General features: G+C 39.8%; 1 protein-coding gene across 7 annotated transcripts in view; it reads left to right on the forward strand.

Moving 5' to 3' along the window:
- cacna1ba (calcium voltage-gated channel subunit alpha1 Ba) overlaps positions 1-27819 on the forward strand; it is a 598950-nt gene that overhangs the window by 436165 nt on the left and 134966 nt on the right. For all 7 annotated transcript variants that reach the window (XM_087998499.1, XM_087998494.1, XM_087998493.1 and 4 more), the window contains 7 exons: positions 1304-1421; positions 1804-1871; positions 4597-4703; positions 7568-7630; positions 17798-18634; positions 20165-20379; positions 22170-22308. In XM_087998499.1, coding sequence (XP_087854625.1) covers positions 1304-1421; positions 1804-1871; positions 4597-4703; positions 7568-7630; positions 17798-18634; positions 20165-20379; positions 22170-22308 — 1547 coding nt within the window. The remainder of the gene's footprint in view (positions 1-1303; positions 1422-1803; positions 1872-4596; positions 4704-7567; positions 7631-17797; positions 18635-20164; positions 20380-22169; positions 22309-27819) is intronic.

A 27819-nucleotide genomic window follows, 5' to 3' on the forward strand; every position in this document is an offset into this window, starting at 1 on the left:
TGTTCAAGCTTCTGTATCTTGAATACGGGAAAGATTGAAAGAGAGCATTACACAAGGTGGGAGGGGCTTTGATGTCGGTATCCTTTCTGCGGCAACAAGAATTGTAAACCGAGTATGGAGACATATGTCCAGGTGCCACTTCTCCTGCACCCTCTTTAGAATGGTACCTCTGTTTATGTCATCTTCTTATGTCCCTTTTACCAATATGAATTAGCACACACTTCTTTGCATTGAACTTCATCTGCCACCTATCCATCCAGCTAATCAATGTTCTTTTGAAGCTCTACATTGTTCTCTTCACAGTTTACAATTCCTCCAAGTTTTGAACCATCAGCAAACTTTCAAATTGTCCTCAGTACCATCATGCTACAGATCATTTATATATAATCAGGAAAAGCAAGAGTCACATTGGTGATCCTTGAGGATCTTGACTACAAACTTGCCTCCAGTTTGAAAAATATCCATCAACCATGACTTTGTTTCCAATCACTCAGCCAATTTTGAATGCAAGTTGCTCCTGTCCCTTTTATCTCATGGCTTTAACTTTTCTGTCATGTGTGTTGTGTGAAATTGTATCAAAGTCCATGTACACCACATCAACAAACTTGTCCTCATTGACCCTTTCTGTTAGCTCTTCAGAAAATTCCAACAAGTTAGTTAAACAGGATTTCCCGTTTAGAAATCAAGCTAGCTCTATGTTTTTCCATGAAACAACTAATTCTATCACTAATAATAGTTTCTCAAAGCTTCTCCAGCACTAGAATTAAACTGACTGATCTGTAATTATTTAAAAGGTTTAAGTAGGAAAATGGGACCAATTCTCATAATGCAAAATATGGATCATCATTCTTGATTCTGCATCAATCTAACAGAGAAGGAACTTTGAAGTTACAATGAAACAAAAGATACATGTTTTAAAGTTTTATTCGATCAGCAGTGGTGCATCAAGACTGAATACTGGTGACAGTTCTGATATCCAAAATCAAATGTAAATTTTTTGCCATTGAGATAATTCCTGCCCAGCTTACGTCTCTCTCATCTCTTCATTGGCCATTGAATTTTTGATTTCTGGTGTTAATTATTGCACATTGTTTCTAGCAATACAAAATAAAAGTTAAAAGTTCAACATATAAGAAGTGCTTTTTTATCATTGAAGACTCTGATAGTTGAAAGATATTGGAAATAATACTACAATTAGTCTTAATTTAAACACTTTAAGTTTGTAGATAATTAAAAATCTTCATAATAATTTAAGGTTTTCCATCAGTAAAGTACTAATGCTCTTCTATTATTAATTGCACAGATCTTGACAGGAGAAGACTGGAATGCAGTTATGTATTTTGGAATTGAATCACAAGGAGGAGTTAAAAAAGGAATGTTTTCATCCATTTATTTTATTATCTTGACACTATTTGGGAATTGTATCCTTTGTAATTTGATCAACAACTTGATCAACTTTACTGTGCTTAGATTCTTATTAGCTACCAGTTAATGTGGAGTGCCTTGAATCTTCATTTCAACTAAATGGTGTAGGTTTGGTGAGGAAGCAATATTCTATTAATGTCTGGCAGTCAAAATTTGTTCATCCTGTCACCTGACCTGTAAACTAACTTACAAATATCACAAATCCTGGATACATTTGTTCCACTACCCAACTCATTCCTCCCAGTAAAATACTGGAACATGTATGGAAATGGGTCTCTGAATGGAAAAGGTCAGAGAGCAAAGTTTACAGTGAAGGCATTTAATGTTCTTTAATTTTTGATCTTAAAGCAAATATTTTTCCTGAGCTTTATCATGAAGACACACTTCTCAATGTCTTCTTGGCCATTGCAGTCGATAACCTGGCAAATGCACAAGAGTTGACAAAGGTTTGTATTTCAATTCATTCTCTTCATCGTCAAATTAAGATTTTTTAGGTGAAACATCAATGATTCCTTTTGGCTCTTATTGTGTGGTTTGTTTACAATGGAACACTAAATAGCATCTTGTTATGTTGAGGAACACATTACTTTTATTATGGAATTGAACATTTTACATGTGAAAAACCCTTGATCTCCTCAGACACTAATTTGACAAACCAAACATTATAGAAACAACATAATTAATTGCATATCACATGTAATGAGTTTAATTCCTATTATATTCAGTTCAGAAGCTTGTCTGACACAATTGAATTGTACAATTATAGTCATTAAATGTTGGATGTTTCCATTCCCAGCCAAAGTGGGCCAAACCAATGTATGCAGTCACTGTAGAGATAAAGAGATGAGGCAATAGAAATCAAAATCTTTCAGCCTCATGGTAATTGTTTTCATAAGTGTTGTCAGACAGTGTCTATTGTCAGTGCACAGATGCCAAAATTTTCAATAGACTGTGGGAGAAGTCTGATTACAGCATCCATACAATCTAATAGTGAGTTTACATGCAGACTCGTTTTGAACTGAAAAGATCCCAATGTCCATACATGAAACATATTTTATCCATCTTGTTTTAAAGAAAACATCTGTAGTGAGCACTTGCTTATAACACTTATCTGTGTTATTTGTTCAAAGATTATAGTAAGTCCGTTGTCCTTCATCATCTTGAAAACCACAATAAAAAGTAGGACATTTCAAGTGAAGGGAACTGGAAAGAAAAATGTATTTTCAACAGGAATTGTGCAATTAGAATCAATAGCAATAAACATTTCTAATCTTAAATTAGTTGCGTATTAAAACCTAAATGTTCATCAACAGTAACATTTCCTAGCAATGCAGTTCTTCTGTCATACTTAATGAGCAGGTTCAATAAATTCACCTCAACAGACAAGTTTTAAATACACTTTGTTCCCATAAATATCTACAAGATTGGCTGCAGTGTATCTTTTTCTGCTTACCATAGATGCTCAAGCAATGGTCAATCTCATGTCGACTCCTACAATTTGGCTCTAGGTGCACTATTTTCGCATTTGCTCGGTTCTCGTATCAATATCAGAAATACCCTTGCACGCCCGAGTCTCGACCCATTTCATGACCATGGACAGCAACAAGTAAAAGCGTCATTAATTGCAGTTCCAAAGACCCAGCATAGATTTCAATCTCTCGAAAATAGTTGTATAAAAGCAAACTCCGACTTCCTGCGTTAAAAAAAAGTTTTAAAAAGTTTCAACTTTTTATATAAATATGCATGAATGTGCTAATAGTGAAACAACCCCTTTTCAGAATCAGTATAATTTCCTAAGAAAATCAGAATTGAATGAGCTACGTGATGGATTTATAGTGACATGAACATCATACAAATCGACCAACAAGGAGCAAGAGTAGGCTATTCGGCCTTTTGAACCTATTTTGCCTTGTAATAAGATCACAGCTGATCTGATTTTAACCCCAAACACACATTCCTGCATATCCTCATAATCTTTTACTATTTGGTAGTCAAGAATCTACCTCTGCCTTAAATATATTTAGCGATTCTACATCCATTGCTTTTTGAAGAAGGGAATTCCAAATACACTCAACCCTCTGAGAGAATTTTTTTCCTTATTTCTGTCGTAGTTAGGCGACCTTTACTTTAAAATGATGCCCTCTAGTTCTATATTCTACAAGAGAAGGCATCCTTTCCACATGCACTAGTCAAGTCCCCTCAGGATCTTACATATTTTAATTAAGTCATCGCTGGCTGTTGTAAACTCAAGAGGGTATAGAACTAGTTTTCTCATAAATCAATCTGCTCACCCCTGATAATTTGCCAGCATTTGGCCTGTATCCCTCTGAACCCTTCTTATTTGTGTAACCATCCAGATGCCTTCTAAATGTTTTAATTGTGCCTTCCTCCACCACCTCCTCTGGCAGCTCATTCCACACATGCACCACCCTCTGCATGAAAAAGTTACCCCTCAAGTCCCTTTTAAATCTTTCCCCTCTCACCTTAATCCTATGCCCTCTAGTTTTGGATGCCCCCAACATGGAAAAAAGACCGTGTCTATTCACCCTATCCATGTCCCTCATGATTTTATAAACCTCTATAATGTCACCCCTCAGCCTCTGACTCATCAGGGTAAAAAGCCCCCTGCGTATTCAGCCTCTCCCTACTGCTCAAGATATGTGCACATGCAGGAGCAGGGCTGTTTTTGTTTTTCATAAAATTATAGAATTCTACACCACAGAAGGAGGTAATTTGTCCAATTAGTCATTTGCTGCTTCCTCCCTAGCCCTGAAACCTTTTCTTTTTTAACCTTTCAGTTTTAAAAGTTTTTGTTGAATATGCTTCCAGGGAGTGTCTTGGTCCATGAAAGCTGATACCTCTAACTATCTGCTTGCTTTTTGTTACTAAACACCTTATATATCTGACTTCACTCAGCCAGTGACAACAGCTTCCTGTCTCAAGTGTATCAAAATCTCTCATAATTAGCTTAGAACAGTTTTCTCATGTAATGTCATTTTACTTTTAGAAATTTCAGGGAAACATTTCAAAGTCTGTGTTTTGAAATCTTGGCATAAATTCCATTCCTCAAAAGGTTGGAGAAACATTCTTGTGTCAGTGGAAATAAAATATTCAGGTGTGGTGTGGAATAACATGTAGCTTTGATCCATCTCCTGTCATTTCATTTCTCAGGATGAAGAAGAGATGGAAGAAGCTAATATCCAAAAAAACACCATCCAGAAGGCCATAGAGGTTGCAGATGTCAGTCCAATATCTGCAACTAACCTATCTATAGCAGCGTAAGTTCAGAATTTATACAGTAATATTTTACACACAATTTTATTTTGTATATCATTGCACTTCAGTTGTTTTTCACATGACCCCAAAAATATTGGTACTTCTGCCTATTTTGGTTTATGTGTGCTCTTTTATTTGTTGTATTTAAGTTCTAGTATTTTACTTTTGTCTGGCATCCGAGACTGTTGGGCCATGGAATGTATATCTATCATGTCCTGCCATTGATACCTTCCACAGGACCACTGTTATCACTAGCTGCTAGGACCACTAAATAGCTGTCTGTATTGGAAGCTAAAAAAGAGAAAATATAGACAGCCAGGGTACATCCAGTTTATTACTTTCTAAAGATCCACCTGCAAAAGTGCGCATTGGCTAAAAGAAACAACACATGAAACATTACTGTCTTCCCATATTGTCCTGCTTTACTGTTAAAGTTCTGGCTTGAAACTTGTTCATTTGGAAGAGCTGTCAGAATGATGTTGGTGACTGTTGATCCGTGTTGGAGTGAGTATCTTTTTTAAACCATTCCTTCACTGGACATGACCGTTGCTCCAAGGTCAGTATTTGTTCTCCATCTCCAATTGTCTTTGAAAGGGTGGTGGTGAACTGCAATCTTCAAGGTGGTGTACAGATGCTCCCAGTGTTGTTCCAGGCAGGGATGGTGAAGACCTGGCCATATACCAACAGGTCAGTGTGGTATGGAGGGGACTATGCAGGTGATAGTGCTTCCACACATCTGCTGTCCTTGTCCTTGTAAACAGGAGAGTTCATGGTTTGGAATGTGGAATCAAATGAGGCTTGGTGAACTGCTAGAATTCAATTTATATATGTTTACACTTCAGCAACATGTGGAGTGTGTAAATATTTAAGGTGGTGTTTTGGGTACTGGTAAATGGGACTCTTTTGTCTTGGATAGAGTTGAACCACTTGAGTGTTGTTGCATCTGCATTCTTCCATGTAAATGGAACTTAATCAAAATCACTCCTACCTTGTGCCTTGTAGTTGGTGGACAGGCCTTGATGAGTCAGAAGATGAGTTCTGATCACAGAATTCCTAGTCTCTCACCTTTGCTTATGGCTGGATTATTTGTGTGTCTGGTCCACTTTCTGGTTTATAGTATCTCCTAGAGTTTTCTTCAGTCCTCTGAAAGTATTCAAAGGATCTTCCTGAAGAAGATTGTGGAAGGTAGATCATGGGATCACTGAGTTGAGAGTGATTTGTGAGTAGCCTCAAACCTGTTAGATTATCCTGAGGGATCAAAGAAAACTCTTTGAGAGAGTTACCTAATTTGGTCTCCAGTTCTGATTGAACACTCATAGGAGATTTGTGTGCCTAAGAAGATTGATGGTATACATAGCTGTGCCCCGTCTGGATGGGATAGATTAGGACGATGTGGTCTTTCTTCATCCTAGTCATGCTTGTCTGTATCCACTACCTCTGGGAGTGGAGATGCTGGAGGTTTGGAGATGGTAGGGCTAACATTGAGAATAATGATAGTCATATTCCATTGCTTAATGTCTGAATTTTCTAATTATATCAAGCTTATAAAAAAAATTGTAGTAATATTAAATATGTTTTGGTTATTGACAATTCAATCCATAATGCTACCAATACAGTTGGGAAAAAAAGTTCTCCACATATATACAACTCATTTACATGGATTATCACGGTTTCTGTTTATTTCTCTTGTTTTTCTGCATTAATTTGAATAAGGAACCGTTTCATTTTGGCTGTGATTTCTTTCTGTTCAGCTTTTCGTTGCTTTAATTTGAGTTATGAGAAGGTGAGTTGATACAATCAATTCCAATACCCAATCCCGTTCTTTTCCTAACTGGCAATGCCTTGGACTCATACTCTGTGGTCCTGAATTGGGTTGTCTTGATCAGAAGTTAAACAGCAGCAAAAGCAAGAAGTGGAAATAAACAGTGCAATTTGTAGGGCAGAGAAGTCACTTTTTGTAAATGATGCGACCCAATAATTACTGGGTGTTTTAATGAGGTTGGAAGGCTTAGCAGATCTGTGTTCAACCTGCTTCATGTGGCCTATCTTTCTATTCAATCACTGAGATTTATTAAAGCTGGTTAGCACTTCTTTAGAAAAATAACTGAAATAAATGCCAGATTCGTTAATGGCTTGCTTGCATATCATTTCAACTTTATTTTTCTCAATAAACTGGTTACATTTAGAAAAGTGTCAATATATCTTCCAAGCTGCTTATGTGGAATAAATTTACACGAATATCAAACTTTGCAAACAGAGACTTTTCAAGTCTTGATACTGACACCTTCCCCCAAAACAATTGTTACTTTCTCCGATACATTTCTATTGCTGCATATTATTGTATTTCCACTTTTTACCTTTGCAATGTATCTACTATTAAAGCAATTGTTGAACTCCTTCCCTTCCGGCTATCCTCTGTGTGAAATGTGGGAAGTATTTATAATGTAAATGAATTGATGAACTCTCCTTTTTTTTTCTTCTGGAATGTGTGATACACCTAACCCCACTGGCCCATGTTGTTGTAAATTTTATGTGATTTGCCATTAATCATTTTACTGTATTTCAGATTGTAATTCAAGGAGCGATTTTTACAGAAGTGGCACTTGCTCAATTTATTACCTTGTGAATGGTGTTCCCATTGTAGTACTTTAATTCAAAGCAGGATGGAGTCTGAAGGTCGAAGCATTGAGACTAATTGTTGTTTGGCTGCATTGAGTTTGATTCAGTAACAGTTTTCATCTGAATAACTGCTCTGATCAAGTCTGTGAGATGGAGTCACAGACAAATGCAACCTGCCTGTGATTATGATGGAGCCTTTTGATCTTTTCCCAATGTATTTTTTGTCTCATCTTTTTTGCATGTGCAGTTTTGTAAAGCAAAATCGAGGTACTCTATCTCGCAGCTCGTCAGTCTCCAGCGTAAATTCACCGTGAGTTGCTCTCTGTTACAATATTATACAGTAACCTCTTCAGAAAGCGTCATTCACCATTGTAACACTGAGTGGGAAGAGCGGATGTTGTAAACATGCAATGGCTGTGCTCTTCCTACTGTTCAGACAATTTCTTTTGTCTACTCCATTCACTGTCATTGGTGGCTTCTGTGCTTGTCAATATCTTGTCACTTTATTATGTTCCTTTGACCTATCTGTGGTGAATCTGGTGATGCATCAATTTGAACAAGAAAGTTGAAATTACATATCATATAAACAAAGCAACCCTCATCCCATTAAATTGTCTAATTAAGGTTATGGTAAATTTACTTACATGCAGACAAAATAATTGTGTCAAACTCAATTAGAAATAATTTGGTCCGGAATTCTTTCATTCAGAATGAAGTTGGTAATGCTGCCATAAAATAATGTTCTCTCTAATATATCCCTATTCCTACTTGCCATTCTTTACATTTTAAAAACTGAACAAGATTTAAAGTATGACAGAGCAGTCATAATCCTATTATATCTAATGTTATATTGTATACAGCTTATTCACATGATGATAGTTAAAACCTTCAGTTGATTCTAGTGTGTTCAGTAAGGTAGCTGTTTTATTTACAAAATCTGTGAAACTGTGATAGTGACAAATCTGCATCTTCAGCAGTAAGATTCTGAGTATTGCTTTGGCCTTTTTAATCAGCTGCAGCACCTTACTTTTAATGCGCTTTGAAATTCATAGATATTTTATGTCAAAAGCATTCAATTCCCAAAGATACCCGTAAAATACAGTATGTCCAAAATATCACATAAGTCACAGAATGTTAGAGTAAGTTCTTGTATCTTTAATTTTGTAACTGCCAGCTGTTGATCTACAGTGAAAGAGTAGTGCCCTGAAGTTGATATGGTGTGGTATGGCTGTCTCGATATTTGATGAACTTGTTGAGTTTAAATGGATCAAGTTTTCCATTCACATAGTGAACAAATGGTCCTACTGTGTATATCAAGCCAGTTTTTATAATGAGCAAAAGCAATGTGTACTCACTGTCAATCTGAAAGAAAGCTGCACACAAAGATCTAGCCATCTGTTGTGGTGGGATTTCTCAGCCTTTCCTGACAGCTGTTTAAACCTTGCATCAAGTTAAAGGAATATCTGCACGTGCAGCAGCAGCAGTAATGAAACAAGCAACTGATCACGTGGAGGTATTCTCTTGCAATAAGACATTTGAACCACTTAGAATCGTCCATTTATATTAAAGCTTGGATTTTCGATCTCAAGTCAGATGCAGAATGTCAGGAGAATCCCCAGCTACATAGCCTGACTTTGTAAAAGGGATGCCCAATTTCGTTTGAGAAGGCGGGTACCCATGCAAATTTGTGATACCTGTGAATAGTGAGGAGGGTGACCCAAATGTGGAGATGGATTGGCTGGAAAACATGCCGCTGGGCTTAGGTTTTGTATCCAAAATCTAAAAAGAAAGAATGAAAACTAAAACATATCCCAGGCTCTTGCCACTCATAACCCCATACCCTTCCCTGTGAATGCTGCTAGCCCTATCAATGCCAACCAATATAACCTCATGTACCCACCTCTGTAACCCTTCAAATCTTCCATTACTATTTATGTCCCTATACCCACCTGTCCTAGCACTTTAAAGTTCCTATGTCAACTCATACCAATCCATGCCCTTACTCTTTGTCCTACACCTACCCTGTGAATCTACCCAGTATTTGTGCTGGACACCTGATGAGATAAAGTTCTGCAAAATAAGTTTAAGGGCAGAATCTTGTGCTGCACCTGGCATTGAACATTCGGAGGAGATGGGAGAAATCTTTCTTTTGCAGGAGGCCAAAATTCAACTTGCTGATGGCAGGACGAAACTACGGGAAAATATTTGTGGAAGTTTGAAAATGGCAAGTGATAGGAAGCCCTTTCTCGTGCAGCTGCCTGTCACGTAAGCTCACTGAAAGGCAATCTTGCCAGAACTTCCCATGCCTTACCAACATGGTTCTCTATGAGCAAGCAGTGTGTGCCTTGAAATTCATCACTGTCTGTAAGTTTTGTACAGCCAGAAAGGTTATTCAATGGCAGGCAGTGATTGAGGTTGGGTGATGCTAGTCAAATGCAGCACAGAAAGGCTGTCTGAGGCCAGGAATGAGGAATAATATCTGAGGCAGCCAGAAAGGCATGGAAGGAAACAGAGAGAGCAAGGATCCATGATGGAGGCAAGATAAGAGAAGGAGATGTTGTAAGATTCCAGTCAATGCCTTTCCTTCTATTCTTGCAACACCCAAGTGTGGCACGGTGACTCAGTGGTTAGCATTGCTGCCTCACAGTGCCAGGGTCCTGGGTTCAATTCCATTGTTGGGTAACTGACTGTGTGGAGTTTATACATTCTCCTTGTGCCTGCATGGATTTCCGCCGGGTGCTCCGGTTGCCTCCCATAGTCCAACAATATGCAGGTAAGGTGGATTAGCCATGGGAAATGCATGGTTACAGGAATAGAGTGGGATGCTATTTGGAGGATCGGTGCAAACTCGATGGGCAAAATGGCCTCTTTCCATACTGTTGGGATTCTATACCAAAAAAGAAGGGTTCATAACTAAACTAAAATACTGAAATGTGGATTCTGGAGATTTGCAACAGAAATTGCCGCAGAAACTCAACAGGTCTGTAGAGAGAAAGCAGAGTTAATGTTTTAAGTCCAGCAACCCAAAAGCGGGGGAGTAGTGGTTCTATTCAGTGCGCAGTAGACTTGGTGAGTAATGTGGAAGGTACAATACGGTAGGATGTGATGCTCACCATTTTTGAACACAATAGCTCGAGAAGTGAAATCCTTTGAAGTGGGTCTTTATTTGGGATAGGGGTGGGTGGGGGCAGAATTAATATTGGCCACAACTGGATACAAATGCTCAGCTTAGGAGGAAAAGCCTAATGACCAGGTCACTCCCTGCAATTTGTCCATGGATCCCCTGGGGGCAGCCATGGGTCCAAACAATGCAGTGCTTCTGCTCGCTGTGGTTCAGCTGCTCAGGAATGAGTGGAAGGTAGCTGAGGCCCAGGCAGAGCAGTGGCCACAGCAGCAGCAGCAGCAGCAGAAGCCTATGTAGTTTAGGATGCTGGCAACCAAGGGCCAGTGAGACATTGAGTATTGGTGTACTATCAAATACACCACAAAGATATGCCTGAAAACATTGGCAAGGCAATGTCAGGGGCAGCCGAGGATGTCCTACTCTCCATTCCCCATGTGTGCCTGCTGCTGCAGGAGGACCTGCGTCTGGCTGGTTTAGGGGGCAATGCAATACTGGTTGCATGAAGAGTCACTGTGCCGATGCATTTCTTGGCTAGTGTCTCTTCTCCATAGCTCTGGTGGGAGCATGTATGTAATTGCACAGTCAGCCATGCAAAAATACACCCAGGAGGTGACCAGTGCCCTATTAAGAAGAGAGAATCTGTTACTTTTGCATCAGATAGCCCAAACTGTGGGGATTCGGTGTGAACAGAGGATTTCCACAAGTGAAAGTGCAATTGACTGCCTGGGTTCAGAACAATGTTTCGGGGCTGAGACCAATGTTCAAGCAGCCCTCAGTGTTCATTAATGAAGGGCTTTCACTCACTGAGTAGGGCTGGTCTGTGGATGCACTTCCCAGCGAGCTCTTCTTAGCTGAATGTCTTCATTAACCTGTAGCGACCACAATGTTTGCTCCTGTCAACTGCAGGCTTAGCATAGAAACCTGGTGACAGGGGATACCTACAGACAACCTGGCTAAAGGTATTTGTGTGGAAATCACATGGTGCTGCTAAGGAGAGGTACAGTGGCTCAATGAAGGCAACTGTACAGATTTTTAGAATCAAAGGATCCTTACAGCGTAGAAGCAGGCCAATCAGCCCATCAAATGCACACCAACTTTCCGAAGGGCATCCCACCCAGTAGTGTGGCCATCAGGCTTATGACCCTGAACCTAATCTAGAATCCATACCCATGGAGGTGAATGTCTCTGTGCTGGTGGAGGGTGCAGGGGAATGCTGTCACCATGTTAATTCTGAGTGTTTAGCATCATCACCCTCGCAGATGAAAGTGGACCTGGGGGGGATGGCTGCCTCTGCTTTGTAGCATCGGAATCTGCAGTGGAGAACAAAAAGAGTCAGCTTATGTTATGCACAATCCCTTTCCTCAACAGTGATTTCAGGGATTATTCCTGAATGTCCAATCAGCAACACCAGTCTCGAGGCATCCTCAATGGACTGCTGGTCTCTCTGTCTGTACATGCTTCAGGTCTGTCCTTGCCAACAAGTTCTGTGGTTGCTGCCTTTGCTCGTGTCAAGATCTTCATGTTCAGGGACATTTTTATCCAGTTTAGGAACACTCTCGCCTCCTATGAACATTTGTGTCCTGCTAACGGACATAATGTGTTATCCCAGTGGGTGTATAACCACCTCATTTGCACACATGCCAACAACAGCTGCTGAGGTTTCCCCAGGAAGTGTTAAACACCAACTCTGCTACAAATGGTGCAACATTCACAGCCTGAAGTGGCTCCCACACATTCAGTCCACACGCTCCATTTGATATAGAAGCTTGCAACCCAAACTTCTGTCTGACAGCTTGTTGTACTTGCACGCCATCTCTGCTTGATAATCTAATGATTACCAAATTGCAGTGACTGCACAGTGCCACTTACTGTGGCAGGGCAGAGCAGATTGTTCTTTCACTGTACCAGGTGCTGGTCCCCCTGGAACCTTCATCTAGATTTCCCTGGTCAAATAAGAGGGCCTTCTGCTGCTGTCCCTAGGAATTGGAGCGTGGTGCCTTTTCTGGATGATGTGGAGGAGAATCTGCAACTAAGCATTGTTGAACCATGTGCTTAGATAGAGTAAATGACCAAAATCAACAACTGAAAACAGTTGTAGTTCCCAAAAGCTGTTCAAAAAGCAAGAAAGGTACTTCTGGCTTGTAGCTAGTCAACTTTTAAATATGACACCTGGAATTTCAATCCCAAAAGCTCCGAAAGGAGGAGGCATTGACTTCTTGCCAGCCCCTGCCACATGGCACGTCCATGCAGAGCTGATTAGCTGGCAGCCATATACCAACTATTCTGGCCCTAAGCAGAAGTGTCACCCAATTCCTATCCCTCCAACAACAACCTTACTGCTACCAGAATTCAATTACAGGCTTTACTGTATTGAAAATATCCTGTCATTAATAAAAACTATGTTTACAGTCATTTGGAACTTAAGTACTGTTGAAAGAAAGAGCCAATTTGTCGATGCTTTCTGTCTCGCACTCATCAGGGCATTTTGCAAAAATAACCTTGAAGGAGAAAACCAACATTTATGTTATGTGAGAGGAGATTTTTGATTGGTTAGTAAATGGATCGTAATGGCTAGAAGTGTTGCCATGGAGAATCCACCATGAATGATGGTTTATTATTAACTGCCAAACTTTGTTTAGATTACAGACTGGGCAGGTTGGCTCATATTGGTCAGAGAAATGAACCAGTTAATAGCTGTCACCAATTTTTTGATCTAAACTGGCATAGTGTGTTTATAATGTTTCTAAATGCAAAGAACATTGCCCTGTGTGTTAACCTGTAGCTTCCAGTACACTCATTGCAAGTCCAACGGACAATTCTGAATTCATTGCCAGTGTAATTCTTTGCACATTCAGAATTGGCCAGCAAATGTTGTCCAATTGAGAAATTCACACCTAATTTTGGAGATTATGTTGCAAGATTTGCAAGCGTGAGCTGGCTATGTACGTCAACAACTTGTTTGTTGGAAACAGTCAAAGCAAAAGGCTGTCTGATACAATCCATCAGTCTTGAGGACATACCCGACAGCACCCAAGTACTGAGGTCAATATCGCACATTATGCGTTTGTACTCAAAGGGCCCTTGAACTTAAATTCCACCAGCCGTACTTAAGCCCATATACCCAGAGCATTAGTTGGAGTCTCTAGATTACTAATCTAATGACATTATCATTTTACCACTGCCGCCTGCATATCGCACCATCCCCCACTCATACAAGCCTGATGTTGTCAATAGACAGAGTAAAATAGCAAGAAATCCTTCAAAACAAAATACTTCAAACATTTAATTTCAAATATTTAAAGGCCAGAATTTTAAGTGCATAGGGAGCTTGATAGCATCCCCTCACAGTTTCTTTGGACAGTTACTTTTGCCACTCTTGATCTCTTCACAGTTTTGATTTGGAGGTGCCAGTGTTGGACTGAGGTGGACAAAGTTAAAAATCACACAAGAACTAGGTTATAGTCCAACAGGTTTAATTGGAAGCACTAGCTTTCGGAACACTGCTCCTTCTTCAGGTGGTTGTCATCTGATGAAGGACCAGCGCTCTGAAAGCTAGTGCTTCCAATTAAACCTATTGGACTATAACCTGGTGCTGTGTGATTTTTAACTCTTCACAGTTTTGATGAGTTTCTTAACTATTCCAGTAAGCTTGACGATTAACTAATTTATGCTTTTTTTAAAACTCACATTCACATCTAATTTTAACATTTCTAATTCCAAAGGCTACTTTACCTCCTCCAAAGGATATCTTGCCATCCACAAACATACTCCTGGACCATACCCAAAAGGGTACCCATGACTATCCAAAACAAAATGCAATTCAGAGGTGCACCTCATATTTCAGCTTTATATTTCTGGATGACTAAAATCTGATTGGAGTGGAGACAGCTGATCATTTCAATGGATAACTGACTCTGTGAACTGAGCATGTGCAAAACATGACCTGCCTGTTCCTATGCCTGTGTAAATGGGAAGTGTAGGTGGGATTTGCAAATTCCCAGCTCTCTGTCATGGAGAAAATCCAGGCTGAAGTTTGCATTTTTGTATTGTGAACTAACTGTATGAAGGTATTAAAATAAAGACAAGGGGAATTGTTTTTATGTTTCTTCCTTAAAATGTGGAGATTTTAATCATTGTGGAAAGAAATTGATAGGCCACAAAATTTGCTCTTCAGATCGAGTGATGTCATTAGTACTAATCATGAAATTAATCATTAATAGAATGATGATTATATTACCATGATATTCAAGTGAAGTGTATTGTTTAATTAACTATTTAGCACATTTATAGAGACTTTTGTGCAGTGGTAGTGTCCCGCTGTCTGGACCAGGTGGCTGGGTTCAAATCCCACCTGCTCCTGAGATGTGTGATGACATCTCGAACAAATTAATTAGAAATGAGCTTAGTACCTTTACAGCAGACTCTTGTGATGCAGTGTGTACTATCCCTACATCTGGCCATGAATGCCCAAGTTCAAGTCCCATCTGCTCCAGAGGTGTGTATTAACTTCTCTGAGCAAAGTTAAAAATCAAACAACACCACATTATAGTCCAACAGGTTTATTTGGAAGCACTAGTTTTCAGAACATTGCTCCTTCTTCGGGTGGTTGTGAAGCAGGACCATAAGCACAGAATTTATAGCAAAGGATTACAGTTTCATGCAAATAAAATGATATAGTTGACAAACCAGGACCTTTGATTCATGTCACACTAAAGGTGACTCCACTATGCTATACACTCTTTCACACACAAACACACACTCTTATATGCTCACACACTCACTTTCTCTCATACACACGCTCTCTTTCATATTTTCACACACACACATACACCCCCCACACTCACACCCACGCAAACATCCTCTCACAGGCTTATACTCCATCACACCCACACACACATTTTACTAAGCTTGCACACATGCAAACACACATGCTCTCATGTGCTCTTACACTCTCATGCACATACTCTCGCGCCCACATTCTCTCTCTCACGCGCACACTTACAAGTCTATAGGGTGAATTTGTACTTGCTGATACATTCTATTTTCCTCCAAAAAAATGCACAACCTATAGGGCAGTCAATGCAGGCAGTCAATCCATTTTATAATATTTTATAAATTCCACTTTGGAAATAGAACCAGTCTGACTCAAGATTAGGATACAGACAGACTCTGATCTCACACCTTTTATGCATTGTCTGACCTGAGATATCACCTTTTTTTTTATAAAATCTTAAATTATCTCAAGAATGTGACTTAAAAGAAGTTCTGGGATTTACATATTAACGAACCGAAACTTGTAACCCATTCTAAAAGATGAAAGACTTAACAGCAATCTAGGTTTGTTAAGTATATCATTTTACTTGCATGACACTGTAATCTTTTGCTATACATTCTCTGACTTATGGTCCTGCTTCACAATCACCTGATGAAGGAGCAGCACTCCGAAAGCTAGTGCTTCCAAATGAACCTGTTGGACTATAACCTGGTGTTGTGTGATTTTTAACTTTGTCCACCCCAGTCCAACACTGGCACCTCCACATCATTGTAACGCTAGTTACACTTTATTTAACAAGATGCATCCTTTTTGAAGGAATTTTACAGTGAGACTAACAGTGGAGAAAAAAAAAGGAAGATTTTGTCAATTCGTACAGGAAAAGGAGTTTGCAGTTTGTGAGAACCTCTTCAGAAAATCTCTCGAGGAATATAAACTGACCAACAGCAATTTTAGGATTTCTACCTTATTGGGTATCTATAAACTCCCAAAGTGACTGTTAGCTTCAGTAGAGTAATGGTGGCGAATACGCATGGTTTGCATAATCCTGTCATTTGACTGAGCATGATTTCAAAGCCCCAGTGTTTCAATAGTGCACACTTGGTAAAGATTTCCTGTTTAACGTTTTTAACCTTTAACTTTGTCATTGAGCGAGTGGTTACATTTTGGAATGTGCTGCTTGAGAGTGTAAGGTGGAGGCAGTTTCAATTGAAGTATTTGCAAAGGAATTTGTTTTTTTTATTTGAAAAGGAACAATGTGAAGGGTTTATGGGATGAAGGCAGGGGAATGGCACCAAGTAAGATGCTCATCAAGAGAGCTAGTATAGATATAATTGGCCAAATGGCCTCCGTCTGTGCTGTAATAAATCGGTATTTTGTATGGATTTACGATGTCTCAATATTGATCAGAATCTTGCACACTGAACTATGCTATTTGATACCTCAACAGTTTAATTCTGGAATAAAAACAAATAGAAATTCTGACCATGCGATGGACAAAAAAAATCTTGAACATTATTTAATCATTTGAAAATTACAATTTCCTTGGAGGCTAAAATATAGACAGTTTGCTTTGTCTTTAGAACTTCATAAAAAGTTTCTAACTTAATCATTTCAATTATTCCTGCATTGCAAAGGACAGTGAAATAATATCTAAATAAACATAATTAAGGATTTTGTTTTTTATTTCCAACAAAAATGCCAAGCTGTTGGTTCAATAATTCCCTCACGTAGAGAAATAAGATGCTACCCATGGCCATTATGTTTCAGTAGGTGAAAGAGTTACTTTGCAGCTAAAGCTTTCTATATGCTTTCCACAGTGGAGTTGCTCTTTGTCTCAGAGGTCACCTCAATATCTCATTTGAATGCTCCTATCCAGCTTTTATTGTAAATGTGTTTCTTTGTACCATTTGGAGCATTGTTATATGTGTGTGTGCTTAAATTTCCACTCAGTACTTGTGTCAAGTGTGATTCTGTGCTTCTGACATTTAAATATAAGACTAACAAGCTGAACATTACTGCAGAACAACAAACCTTAGATTTATATAAGGAATGTTCTCATTCCTTTGTTTCACATTTACCATTCTCAATTCATTTCTTGTTTTGAAATGTTGTAGTTTTCTTTATATGCAAAACGACCATAAAAATTTCCCTTTGATGCAAGCACAGAATCAGAATTTGTCTTATTCACACGTTCACATTTACTCAGGAGCTGTGCTGCTGCTTGATGATAGCACCCAACAAATGACACATTGTTACATCTGAAAATGGATGGCATTTGCTTGTGGTGCTGATCTTTACTTTTGGCAAGGATGATTGTGTTAGGATTATGGAGAATGTGTGTTTCAGTGCAACAATGACATCTAGGTGACTTTTTATCTAGTCCCATTTCAAAAGGTAGATTTTCCATTCAATCAGAGAGATACTCTCCACTAAAACAAAATTCTATTATTTTCACTCTTCGCTTAAAATTCTGTATGTGGTTAATTTTTCAAGCCGGAGGAGATTTAAAGTGGACAGTTTCTCTAAATACTTCCTGAACGTGCAGCTTTAAATTACATCTTATTACTTGTTGTTTATAGCAAGGATCAACAGAAAGCGTTCAAGTCAATGTCCGTCTGGGAACAAAGGACTTCACAACTCAGGCGTCAGCACATCCTTACTAGTCAAGAGGCTCTGTTTAATGAACTTGACGATGAGCAGCGCAGAGTGTATGTCTCCTCCCATCAGATCCGGCCAGATATGAAAACCCACTTGGACCGGCCTCTGGTTGTGGAACCCAGGAAAGACGTGCGGAACAGCAATGTTAAAGTCCGTCAAAACGATTGCCAAGACAGCGAACATGAGAGGTTGGTCCAGCCGGAGAGCTGCGAGGTACCAAAACGACACCATCGGCATCGGGAAAAGCCGAGCGAGCTCGAGAAGGGGGATGGCACAATTAACAATGGAGAATCTGGGGCCAACAGCAAAGACGAACCACGGCACTCACACAGGAGCCAAAGTAAAGAGACTGAACGAGAGCAGGAGGAAAGGCCTAAGGATGGCAAAGGTGATCGGAGCAGAAGTCGCGAAGGAGGGAGGAGGCACCATCACCACCAGCAGAGCTCAGTGGATGAACCTCCCGAGAAGGAGCACAGGCGTCACCGGTCTCACCGGCATTGCTCAGATCAGCAAGCCAAGGAGGGAAATGGCACAGCCAATGGCACAAAGGGTGAACGGCGGACACGTGCCAAAGATGGGTCGCGTTCAGGAAATCGAGAAGGAGACACAGCCGGCAGAAGTCAACACCCAGAAGGAGCTGAAAGACGACGCAGACACAGGCAGAAGGCCCTCTCAACCTATGAGTCGGAGGAGAAGAGAGAGAATGATGAAAAGGAAGGAGAAACTGTTCTACGAGAACGACGGAATCATAAAATGAAGTAAGTGTTCACAAAGTTATTGAGGTCAATATCATATTTATGTGTTGTGAAACAAAGCAGTCCAGCAGAGGTTTCTTTTTAAATTCAACTGACAATTTGTACCTTTTCCTCCATGTTGAAAGATAAGGGGAATTTAATAAACTTGGAATCATGACACTCAACAGATCTTACCTGCCCTTCAAAAATATTTATTCTGTCTATTCCATCAGCTTGTGACTCTCACACTTCAGGTTAAGCTCTTGGCATCAGCCAAAGTGGGATCTGTTTAAATTCAACATTGTCTTCAATTCTCCCTGCTGAGCTATAGTTTCATCTTTTAGGAATCACACCTTGTCCCTTTTGCCTCTGCCAGAAAAAAAAACTGGATCTCTCAGAAACAGAGGCAGGATTCTAGCATCTGAGCATCGCTCTCCGTTTTAAGGGATCTGCACAATCTTCCTAATGCCACGAAAATCTGCCTAAGCTCCCTGGCCTGGGAAGTGTTAAACCGAATGATATTGTACAATGGGGAATTTGTGCGTCAGATTAGTGCCCAGTGCCCTGTATCCCTATATTTTATTCTTTTGCTCTGTGAAGTCCATGCAATGTGACATCTCTATGGTAACTTATGGAAACTGTTCTCCTCCATTAGCCAACAATAGATGGGTTTACTCTCGTCTCTGATATAACACTGCCTTCTTCAGAAAGCCCATATATTAGTCTGGCTGCAAAATTAACTAGATTCATGCGTCTGCATCCGACCGATCAGAATGCCAGGAGAACTGAAAAATCTTCAGGCCAGAAATCAACCACAGGGTTCTGAACATTTGGTCATTAAAGGCTAATGGACATGAAACACAATATATAAATGGGTAATTGTTTAAACGTAGCAAATCAAATGCGCTGAGAACTGAAACAGAATTCTCCAAAAGAATAGTATTAGAATTGATGGGTCATTAAAAACCATTAAAATCCAATTGGATGATTTATTTTGTAATGACATTACAAAGCATTCTAAACCATGATAATTAAGAATTTTGTTGACCAGTGCTTCATTACATTTAGCGATTATTGACAAACACTGTGGCTAAAGAAAATCAGTGAGTGGGTGAACGCCATTCCTTCTCTTCTTAAGCCAGTAGTGCCAATGTCAATTGTACAGCCACTGAACACTATCCTCTGTGCACTTACTAGTAGTGGGCTCATCTGCACATCCAGCCATTAACTGAGCATCATACTGATTCTTCTTAATGAAGAAGTCCTCACATATAAGGGATCAATGAAATTGATTGACAATTTGATTGCTTTTTAAAATGAATGTGGAAATGACCAGATAACTGAATGATATGTATATATTGTGACTTTCAAGGAAAAGTCATGGGTCAATTTTAGACCCTTGCCTGTTAAGCTGATGCTGTCATGTCAAAGCTTACAGCTGCCACAGGTTGTACTGAACAAAGAAAATTCAGTTTGCTATTTCTGTTGATCCAAGTGAGTGGGGACTATTATGAATAAGGACTTTGCTTTTTAAACGTTATCGTATTTTCACAGGGAGAGTCAAACACCTGTGGATACGGCCATGTTGGGGACCACATCGCTGCCACCTATTGGTGGTTTGAAGCATGTTCCCCAGCAACCAGAGGATGCCGACAATCAGAAGAATATTAAGCTTGTGACATTACCGACAAGAGATACAGAGCACACCGTCACCGTCAACATCCCAGTCACCATCACTGCTCCTCCAGGGGAGACCACTTTACTCCCGAGTAAGTGACACAACAAACTGCACAGCAGAGGGGAAGAAATGGTTCAATATTTGTTTCTTTAGCAACTGGATTTGGTTGGACAAATTCCTATATGTTGCAATCAGATCCATGAAGCATACAAGTGTAACAGGGTGAAGTTACTTTTAGACTAATGGCTCACTTGTAATTTTACTGCACAAAATTCAATTCTACAGCTGGTGCTTAGCAACAATGGTCATTAAAATTATGTAGTTGGATCCATAAAATACCAGTATGGGCTGGCATAGACATTGACCATTTGCTATTTCTGTTGTTAATTTAAATAGGGAATGGTTACTAACTACACTCAATCATAGTGGGGGTGGAGGGGTCAGGCCAGAGTCACATTATACATGTGCTGTCAGAACGAGAAGGCACTGTCAGATAGTGTTGCTTCAATTACTTCTATTGATAACAAGCCAAAACTATTTGCAATCTACTGCTGTTTATCTCAGTGTCCCAGCCTTAATATTCTCATTTTACAATGAGGGCTGACCCCAACTCATTGATTTTCTTCCTCTGAGTTTTCTAGGCTCAATGACTGACAAACATGACCATACTGTGTCCCGTCAAACTCTCCAAAGGCAGCTACAACACACGGTTAGCTGCTGGTATCTCTGCCGAGATCTTCCTTTGCACCACCATCACGTGTTCATCCCAGTGACCACAAATCAGAAAAGCCAGTGAGAAAAGAGGGCCCCTGAACTTGTACACCCAGCAGTTAGCCTCAATCTTCCTTGAAGCTGATGTTTGTTTAGCCACAAGATCAAAACCAGTGACCACACCCTTGACCCTCCAGGGATGTGCAAGGCAAGGCAAAACAGTGAAGAATCATTCACATCAGTTGGTGCATGAGTGGTGAATGGACTCAAGTGATTACAATAAAAATGATGATGATGATCTTTTATCACATAGAAAATGAAATGGTTTACTACTCTGAACATTAAACATAATATATTTCAAGAACATTTTGGTAACATTTAGGAAAGGTAAATGGGAAATGGCCCTAGTTTAATCCCGAGAGTTAAAAGAATAACATCTGATAGATTCCATTCTGTGCTGTAAATCTACCAAAACAGATCTCAGTTTGACAATGAGTTGTACCCTACCAATTTCCATAGTCACATTAAGTTGGTACTCTGTACTCTTTTACGTTTGTAAACAATTATAAAATAACAGTTTCATAATTTCTCTAATCTAAACTACCTAACTAAATATGAAATTAATTTTGGTTTACATGGTACTTAAAAATGCGCGGACCAGGGATGTTTAGTTGTACAATTTTGAACAGGTGAGTAGAGTTATCCAATGATTCAAATCTCGTCAGAATGGTTAGGAAGTGGGCATAAGAGGTCTCCAATCACTATGCCGAGACAAAGAAACTTTGGATATTATTTTGATATATATCTATTCAGGAGTTAACACTACAATGCCTTTAGCGACAGAGATTGGTGACTGGTGTACCTAAGGAAACATCCCCATATCTTGTGGCATTTTCTTATGTTGCTCTGGTTGGCAAATTCTCACATATTCTTTATCAATGTATTTATTGGGAAACAAAAACTGAATGCTTAAATATAGCTTATTTGGGCAGGGCTTGCCAATATATTAGAGAATAAATTTTTGTTTCAATATCCATGCAAATTCATATTTTAAAATCAATATAAAACAGTGGTTCAATTTAATTGACATAGCATGAAACAGATGCAAACTGTATTGGTTACGTAATTTTAGGAGATCAAATAATCCTCATTTTTTATTCTGTTTTTCAGTCAATAGTGTAGGTGTTGATATGGAAAGTACCACAAAAATGGAGGAAAAGAAAGACATCGATGCTGACGATTTGATCAAAAACGGGCCAAGACAGATACCACCATATAGTTCCATGTTCATTTTCAGCCCCACAAACCCGTAAGTACCATTGCTGTAACTCCAGCATATGACCAGGCTAGCCAATAGTTATTGGCACCTCATCACATCAATGGGATTCTTCTAAGTCTATGTTTCTTCTTTCTTTAAATATTTATTCTTCAAGACAATTAGGAAATTATAAGCTTGTTTTACATTGCATCAGATATGCAGAAATAATTTGCCTAAAAATAATGGCTTGAATTTTAGATTGTATGTGCCAATAATGAAGGGTGTTTCCCTGAATGTTCTTTTAACACAATAGAAATAAATCTCTAATGAGTCTTTTGTCTGGCTGATAATGTAGCTTGCATGCACCCATGGCCAATATAATCATGTATTGCCATATCAGCAGACATACTGAATCAATAAATGTTTCTGCTAACTATGAAGAGATTAATAATACAACAGCAATGATATATAGGAAAATGGCACCAATTACTTTCTGCGAATTGATGGGAGCAGCTAACTTGGAGTTGAAAATTGCCATTCATTAAGTGCTACCAATTGGATAATTATCTCTGAGCAAGAGCTCAATCTTTACGCTAGAATCTGAATATAAAACATTATAGGACGAGTTTGAAACTGTAACACTATCTCGGAACTCAAGTTAAACATATTGGAATTAACTCCACGGATGGCAGTCAGGTGGTCATTTTTCACCCACAGTTCATTGGGGTTGCAGGAACATCATTAAAACAGGCAGCACAAGAATTAGAATTAGATTTCATTGTCACGTGTACTCGAGTACAGCAATACAGGAGTACAGTTAAAAGTGTACAAAGTCACCATTCTCTGACGCCATCTTGGTTACAAAAACCAGAACTGAAAAAAACAACAGCAGAAATAGAAGAAGCAGAGACAAAAGGAAAGAAAAACATCCAGATCTTAAACTGAAAACAACAAATGCTGGAGGTCACAGTGGATCAGACAGTAACCATGGGGAGAGAGCAAGCGAATGTTTTGAGTCTAGATGACTCATCAGAGTATTCTAGACTCAGCACATTAGCCTGATCTCTCTCCATGGGTGCTATCTGACCGGTTGTGATCTCCAGCATTTGTTGTTTTCAGTGCAGATTCCAACATCTGCAGTAATTTGCTCCAGATCTTAAAGTCCCATCTCAATAAAGGCAAATGAAACGTTCACCCTCCCATACCGGTGACTGGGCAGACTGCAGTCTTTTGCTGATACTGATCACTGAGAGGAGCTTTACTGCCACACAAAGGGTTTTATGAGACAACTTGATATAATTTTGCAAAGAGGGAGATTGAAATATTTGCTGAGAACTCCAGTAGCAGCAAATCAATCAAATCAGAATCCTGTTGGACTTGATGGGTTTTTTCTTTTTTCTAAGAATGTGATTATCTTTAAAAGAGCATGATGAAACATCAATTATAGAATTTCCAAAATAATCAGGTATGTATCGTTTAAAAAATAAACTAATAGCGCAGTCAAAGCACCACATGATTTCAAATCCAATACTCTGACAAGTGCTTTTGGGTGAATCTTTCTTCACTGCCTTCACCTTTGGTGGTTACAGAATGACAGTGAGACCAAAATCATAGTGCAGCAACTTGGCCCCCTCATGCCACTGAGTGCTCACTGTTGAGATTGCAGACCAAGCCAGAAAATCAGCATTGCTTTAAAACTGGCAGTGACTATCAATGAGTTATGGAAATTTGGATCTTTCTGTGCAAGTATGACCTCATTACAATCTGAATGCTGTGACAACACATTAAGAAAGGTCAGTGAGCAGTGCCAATGAAGGTCAATGTTAACCGGCCAAATGCACAGCCACCTTAACGACCACTGGCAGCCAGTCAGGAGTAACGTGTAAGTTATTTTAGGATTTTGTGAGGCTACGCAGATTGTGAATGTTTCTGCATCAATGGTGGTTGTTTCTTTTGTAGGCAGTTGCTGTGATGAGAAAGTGTGTGGGATAGAAGGCAGAAAGTCAGCAATCAGGATGTTTCAACACGATGATGCTTCACTCCTTTAATCCACAGATTATGTGAGAAGATGAAAAAGATTCCAGAAGCCAACAGCTGAGAAGCTGTTAATGAAGTCACATTGCATTTAGCTTTCATGATTGCCTAACCTTGTACTGACCATATTCGCATCTTCTCTTCGGCATTAATGCAGCTGCTAGCAGTCGATAAAAACCTTCCCTTTCACAGGGGTCTATCCATCTCCCTCTCCCACTGAGATCACCTTCTTCAAAAAAAAAGGAGAATTGAATTGCAGAGAGGACAAGCCATGTTATTTTCTCCCTCTCTACCCTATCCCCAGCAACAGTACTTCAAGGCTTCAAGTGCACAGCAGATTACCAGCATCTCAATGGTTACAATGGCTCAGACTGCCAGTATAGTTCATGGAGCAGATGGTGGGCTTACTGTATCCGCTGCTCACCAGCTGAACAGACTCACCTGCTGTTCAAACCCTGTTTGAAACAATGGGCTGAATCTCACAGTTTGTTTTTGCCTAAGTCTGAGTTCATATAGATGTTTCTGAGACATTTCCATCACGAGGCCTAGGCAATTTTCTTGCCGTACCTTACCAAACTCACCGCACTAACCCCAATGGAATCTGTCCTGTCTAAATCCAGTCCTGTCTTACCACACGCCATTCCCAGAACGTTTTGCCGATATCAGCCAATATCCCAGAATTCACTGGCATTCCTTGCCACCACCCCAACCCCACTAATCCCCGGCCCAAACCACCTTTAAAAGCCTGTGTGCACCCAGACAGGCACTGTCAGTCCTGAGCTGCCCAGCACTGTTCTGACATTACTTCCGCCCCCAGACGTAGTAGTAGGGGGAAATCGTCTCCCTGATTTGCGGGCAGGACCTGCTGCTGGATGGGGTGATGGGGAGATTGGATTTCCTCTTTCCCAGGACCAGCTGTGGAGGCCACAATGCCAGAACATGCCAGTTGGTCTGCCATCCATGTTAATGCAAGCTCAGTCATATGGAGGAATGCCGAGCACTGTAGGGAAGATAGTCAATGACCTTCTCCTTTCTGCCAGCGTAGGTGCCATCATTTTCTCTCTGATATCTAACACTCAAACCTTCCAGCTCAGCGAGCTAGCTTACATACTTAGCGACCAATGTTCTCAAAAATTGCTAACCTAACTCTCACTCTATCTCCACGATCGTGCTCACCTCTCACCAATGTTCATGCTTTGCATTTCACACTATTGCCTGCAACATCATTCACCAGCCACTCTCACCAACCCAACCCACAACATCACTAACTCTGCATACCCTCTACTCTGCCTACTGAACTACTCACCAACAGTCAAGCTGTGCCACCCACTTTCATCTCCCTTATTACCTCTCTCTCTCTCTCTTTCTCTCATTCCAGAAGGAAAGCAACTCCCAATAGGACAAAATGAGTGCAAATGGGTAATCTGTCATTAGCTCCTCACCCTTTACTTGGAGAACATCCTTACCTTGTCATCCCCAAAGAGTTGAATGACTGCCTAAACCCCTGGACTGGTTTTGTAAGTTGCCCTTGGCTTGCTGTGCTAATACCCCCTGAGTAAACCCCTTTTGTCTCGAGAAAGACCTGCTGATAAACACTACGGGTTCCCTGCCTTTATGCCAGTGCTAAATGGAAAGGCAAGGCAAGTATTTCTGGCTGAGGGGGCAAAGTAAAAAGAGGCAGAGCAAGGCAGGGATGCTATCAGCACCCGGGTAGGCACAGAGTGAGTGAGTGCTATGACAGTGAGATGCAGCCTGGTCCAGTCCGTGAATTATTTCATTTCAGTTGAGCAGATAACTGGACTCGATGTTCTTTGGCATTTGGGAAGGGGAAGATTATTTACTTCAGTTTCCCATCAAGAGGACCATTTTGGAAATTATGTAAACATTGTCACTAATAACATGCTGCTATAAGCAGGTAAATGCCTGCAGCTTTAAAGGAAGAAAGTAGAAAGTGTTTGGAGGGGAAAGTTAAACTGTTCAGTGAAGGTAATGGGATATTTCAGTAAAAATGTTTTGAACTGAACATGAACTATGTTACAGAATGCGTCAAGGTGTGCTCCCTTGACAGTCCAGTAGAGATGTGACATGTAACATGCTGTCAATTGTCTTCACGGTGGTAATTAGAAGTCACTGAAGACAGCAACCATTTCAAGAGCTCAGTAATGCAGAAAAGCAGTTTTAAATTAGCGTTTTTAGCTTAGCATTTATTAAAACTAAGTTGACTGTGTGTCTTGTTTTGACTGATACACATTATTGGATAACTCAGTGCATACATTGGGCCCAAATCTTTTGGTCTCCAGATTGTCGGAGATGCTACATAAGGTTGAAGAAACGTGTCAGAACATCACCGAAGTTTTGACATACTGATTTCCAAATAAATTGCTCTTGAAGTTTTAACTTTCAATAAGTAATTCTCCCTGCTCCTCAAAGCTAGAGTTAGAGATGTTAGACAGTTCATATGTACTTACCTAAATAGTTGTCCATGAAATATTAGACAGATTTAAACCTAGTCTAACTCCTGGTAACTCCACAAATGACCCAGCATCACTCCCACCTGGTCCCCCTCCCACCTAGCCCCTTCCTGACTGCAAGCCCCAAACTAATCACCCCTCCCCACCCTGCTATTTATATCTGACCAGACCTGACTACCTTCCAACACCCAATTACAGATCTACCCACCTCACTCAATTGCCTCCTCAGCAAAACAACACACTTAGTTACCCAAACAGACTTGCATTAGTTCAAGGTAGCAGCTCACCATCACCTTCTCAAGGGCAATCAGGAATAAGCAATTAATGCTCGTCCAGCCAACAATACCAGCATCCTGGGACAAAATATTTTTGCCATAAGATCAAGATGTCTGTTGTCTTCTCTCTGACATTCCACTGTGATGGAACTCACTGAGACACTTAATATTTGTGGGAAAGCTGGACTCAGGAAGAAATGTGAAGCAATGTCAACTCAGGGAAAAGTTAGAACAGAGTGGCAATCTAATGAATATCATTGCTTCTTAGGAGATCCAGGCCAAGAACATTCAGTGGAAAATGAATGGACTATTCAGCATTATTCATACAACAACAATGTCTTGTGCAACACAATAAATAGACTCTTCACCTAATCTCCTGCAGAGAATTACAGATGAAAATCTAAAGCTTTTGGAAGAACAAAATCTAGAAAATTCCTTCACAACTGTTTTAGGCAATCAAAAATGGTCTCAGAGAGCATGCTGATTAAGTATATGAGGTGGTCTCCTTCCCAGCAAAAAAACAGGTCTACCTATCACTTAAAGAAATTTGCAAATAAGAGTGCAGCCTCACTAATGAGCCCAGATATACATTCTATTTATGCCAAGAATTGCTAATAAGTTTAATTTGATTAAGTAATACAAATAATTACTTTAATGGTTCACTATAATTCCTTCATTTTAGTTGCAGTTTATCTGGAGGGTGGGTAGTTTATACTAATCTCATTGATATTTCCTGTGAGAATATAAATCTTTTTTAAGTGGGCTTGTTGAATGAACTTCAA

This window comes from Chiloscyllium plagiosum, unplaced genomic scaffold (genome assembly GCF_037043375.1).
Source record: "Chiloscyllium plagiosum isolate Xiang-an unplaced genomic scaffold, Cpla_swu_hap1 HiC_scaffold_21, whole genome shotgun sequence".
In the NCBI taxonomy this organism is placed as follows: domain Eukaryota; kingdom Metazoa; phylum Chordata; class Chondrichthyes; order Orectolobiformes; family Hemiscylliidae; genus Chiloscyllium; species Chiloscyllium plagiosum.